The following is a 2,968-nucleotide window of genomic DNA, read 5'->3' as shown; positions in this document are numbered from 1 at the left end:
GGTAACATTTGAAAAAATACTTTGAAAAATATTTTCAGGTGTTTGGTTGTCATCTTGAAAATATTATAGAAAATACATTTTGTATTTGTTGCTCACATTTTCTCACATTTTCTCAACTTCCAAACAAATATCATTTCCTGATCTAGAACAACAAAACCCAAAAAAAATAAAAACTCATCAAATTTTCTCAATGAAGCACAACAAAACCCAAAAATAAAAAAAAAGCTCATCATCAAAAACCAAATCCGGTCAGAGAGAACGAAGACAGAGAGAGAGAGAGAGAGAGGCGACTGGCGATGGCGAAGGGGAGATCGCGCCGGTGCGGTGCGGCGATGGCGAAGGCGAGATCGCGCGGCGCGGCGACTGGCGATGGCGATGGCGAAGGCGAAGGCGCGATCTCGCCGGCGCGGGTTGGGGCGCGATCTTGCCGGCGTGGTCTGGGTGCTCTCTCTCTCTCTTCGTGCTCTGTGTCTTTGTTTCTTCGTGCTCTCTCTCTCTCTTCGTGCTCTGTGTGATAATTTTCTGGAAAATTTCAATTTGAAGGTAAAATAGACATGGAAAACGTTTTCCGGGTGGGGAGGGTTTATTTTCCGGTCAATGGGTTTGATTTTCCGTTTGACCAAAATTTTCGGTGTTGCCAAACACCCGCAAATGCCGAAAATATTTTCCGGAATTACTTTACTGTCGAAACAAACGCACCCTTATACATCATAGCAATCAGTTACACAAGCCCCGAAGATTAGGCGAGAATTAGCAAGTTAACTAACTAAAAACAGAAGGTAATCTAATAGTTGAAAGGGAAAACAAATAAAATTACAACACGTGTCCATCTAATTGCCTGAATCACGTGCCAGCAACTAAAGTTTCATTTAACAATACGACTGCGTTTTTCCTCTGTAGTTGCTGCTTTCCTTTGACAGAAAACGATGCCGTTTTCTTTAAATGATTCTGCAGGTGTCTTGCTTCAGTTTCAGCAGTATTTGTTCCAATGCACTACCCACAATGGAGAATCTGAAGAAACGGAGAATAATTGAGGATGCAAGATGCAGTGCCTGCCTATCGGAACAAGAATCCACATTCCATTCTATTTGGGGTTGTGAGAAGATCAATCACGTGTGGGCTCCCTGTTTCAGCTGGGTCCGAACAGAGCATTCCCAAATTCAAGATTTGCAAGAGTTGATTAACTTGTTAGGACAACGGGTTCAGAGGCTAGAGCTATTCAGTGTGGTGGCGTGGTTTATTTGGAATCATAGAAATAGACTACGATTAAATGAGAAAGGTTTTACCGAGTGACAAAATTTCTGAAGCTGCCAATATGTATCTCTCGGACTTTCAATCTAAATGTCTGTTGAACAAACTGAAGCAACCTACGGAAAATGTAAAATGGCAACCACCAGAGGAAGGCATGTATAAAACGAACTATGATGGTGTTGTTTTCACCGACTCGGGGGAAGCAGGGATTGGGGTTATTGTTAGAGATGCGAGGGGGGAAGTGATTGCTGCCTTAGCTGAAAAAATTCTCTACCCGGGCTCCGTGGAAGAACTGGAGGCTTTAGCTGCGAGAAGAGCAGCAAAATTTGCTATGGAGTTGGGCTTATCCTCTTCAGTACTAGAAGGCGATTTTGAGGTGGTGTGCAGGGCGTTGCGGGCTACAAATTGGGGTCACTCATCCATTGGAGAAATTGTAAAAGACACCGTGTCTATTATAGGTTCGCTTCGAACCTTTTCTTTCTCTCACACTATGCGACAGGGCAATTGTGCAGCCCATGTTTTGGCCAAGAGAGTAATTGTTTCTTTTTCTTTATTAGTTTGGATGGAGCATGTTCCACCAGACGTTAGTCCATTTGTAATTTCTGATTTGCCATTTGCTTAATAACACCTTTCAGACTTGATTCTCAAAAACAAAAAAAAAACAAAAAAAAAAAGTCCAAAGTGTTGGATATAATAAGAATTTGAGTGGAAGTCCCTACTGAAGAAAAAATAAAGAAGTTAGAGAATTAATATTAACATAAATGGATCAGATTTAAAATTTCAGTTTCACTTTTGGGAGTTAAGTTACTATGCAGAGTATACACGATATGATACAGATACATATCCAATATCTATTTGGATCTTATTTCCGTTGTCTTTTTTGGATCTTCACCATAGCAACAAGTTTTATTGGAAATCTTTTCTACTTTTCTTGCAAATTAGAAATTTCTTTTCATGGCCTTTAGTTGTGTTGGGCTTTGTGGATTGTATTATTGTTGGGTTATATGTTCCGTCCAGCATGTACTCCTACTAAAAATTTTATTAGCAATAATATTTCTGTTGTTATATATATATATATAGAGAGAGAGAGAGAGAGAGAGAGTACAGGTCATGTTAACTTGTATTAATGGGTAATATAAAAAGCTGTCAAAAAATTTACTTCCTCCATCTCAATTTGTTTGTCATATTTCAAAAAGCCAACTTTTTAAGGGAATATTATTTATTGTCTTGTTTGTTGTGTGGACGCCCGATTTTTCCCCACGCCCTTTGCTTTGAGAAGGAGTATCATCATTTGTCGCACATTGGGTTATTGGCTACGTGACTCATGTGTGATTGGGTATCTAGGGTGGGGTGTGTGTATGTGAGTCCCTTTTTTTTTTTTTCTTTTTTTTAGAAGTTGTCATCGACCATTAGTTTTGTATTAGGTGTGATTGACCACCTAGATGTCTAATTTATTTTAAGTTGCCTAATCAACTAAACCAAATTTTAAAGGTTCATTAATTAAGGCAAACCAAAAGTCTTTGAACCATGTATTCTTGGACTCTAAAGTTTGATTTTTGCTTTTTTGAAAAGATTTTTTTTTTTTTTTTACAAAAAGTATATGTATATACATGTGAGTAAATATTTACATTTAGTTAACATGTGAATAACAGCTCCATCAAAATATACAAACAAAACATGGCAAGTATATACATAAGTAACATGTGATTAGAAAGCA

At 38.3% G+C, this 2,968-nt stretch overlaps 1 protein-coding gene across 1 annotated transcript; it reads left to right on the top strand.

The window, feature by feature from the left end:
- The first annotated feature begins 1,270 nt into the window (after positions 1 to 1,270).
- On the top strand, positions 1,271 to 1,873 carry LOC142635464 (uncharacterized). Its single transcript, XM_075809614.1, has one exon. The coding sequence runs from the start codon at positions 1,271 to 1,273 to the stop codon at positions 1,871 to 1,873; it is 603 nt and encodes a 200-aa protein (XP_075665729.1).
- Positions 1,874 to 2,968: the final 1,095 nt, after the last annotated feature.

The sequence above is a fragment of the Castanea sativa genome, chromosome 1 (genome assembly GCF_040712315.1).
Source record: "Castanea sativa cultivar Marrone di Chiusa Pesio chromosome 1, ASM4071231v1".
NCBI lineage: Eukaryota > Viridiplantae > Streptophyta > Magnoliopsida > Fagales > Fagaceae > Castanea > Castanea sativa.
Note: the sequence above shows the minus strand (reverse complement) of the source record. Positions and strands in the feature narration are given on the sequence as shown.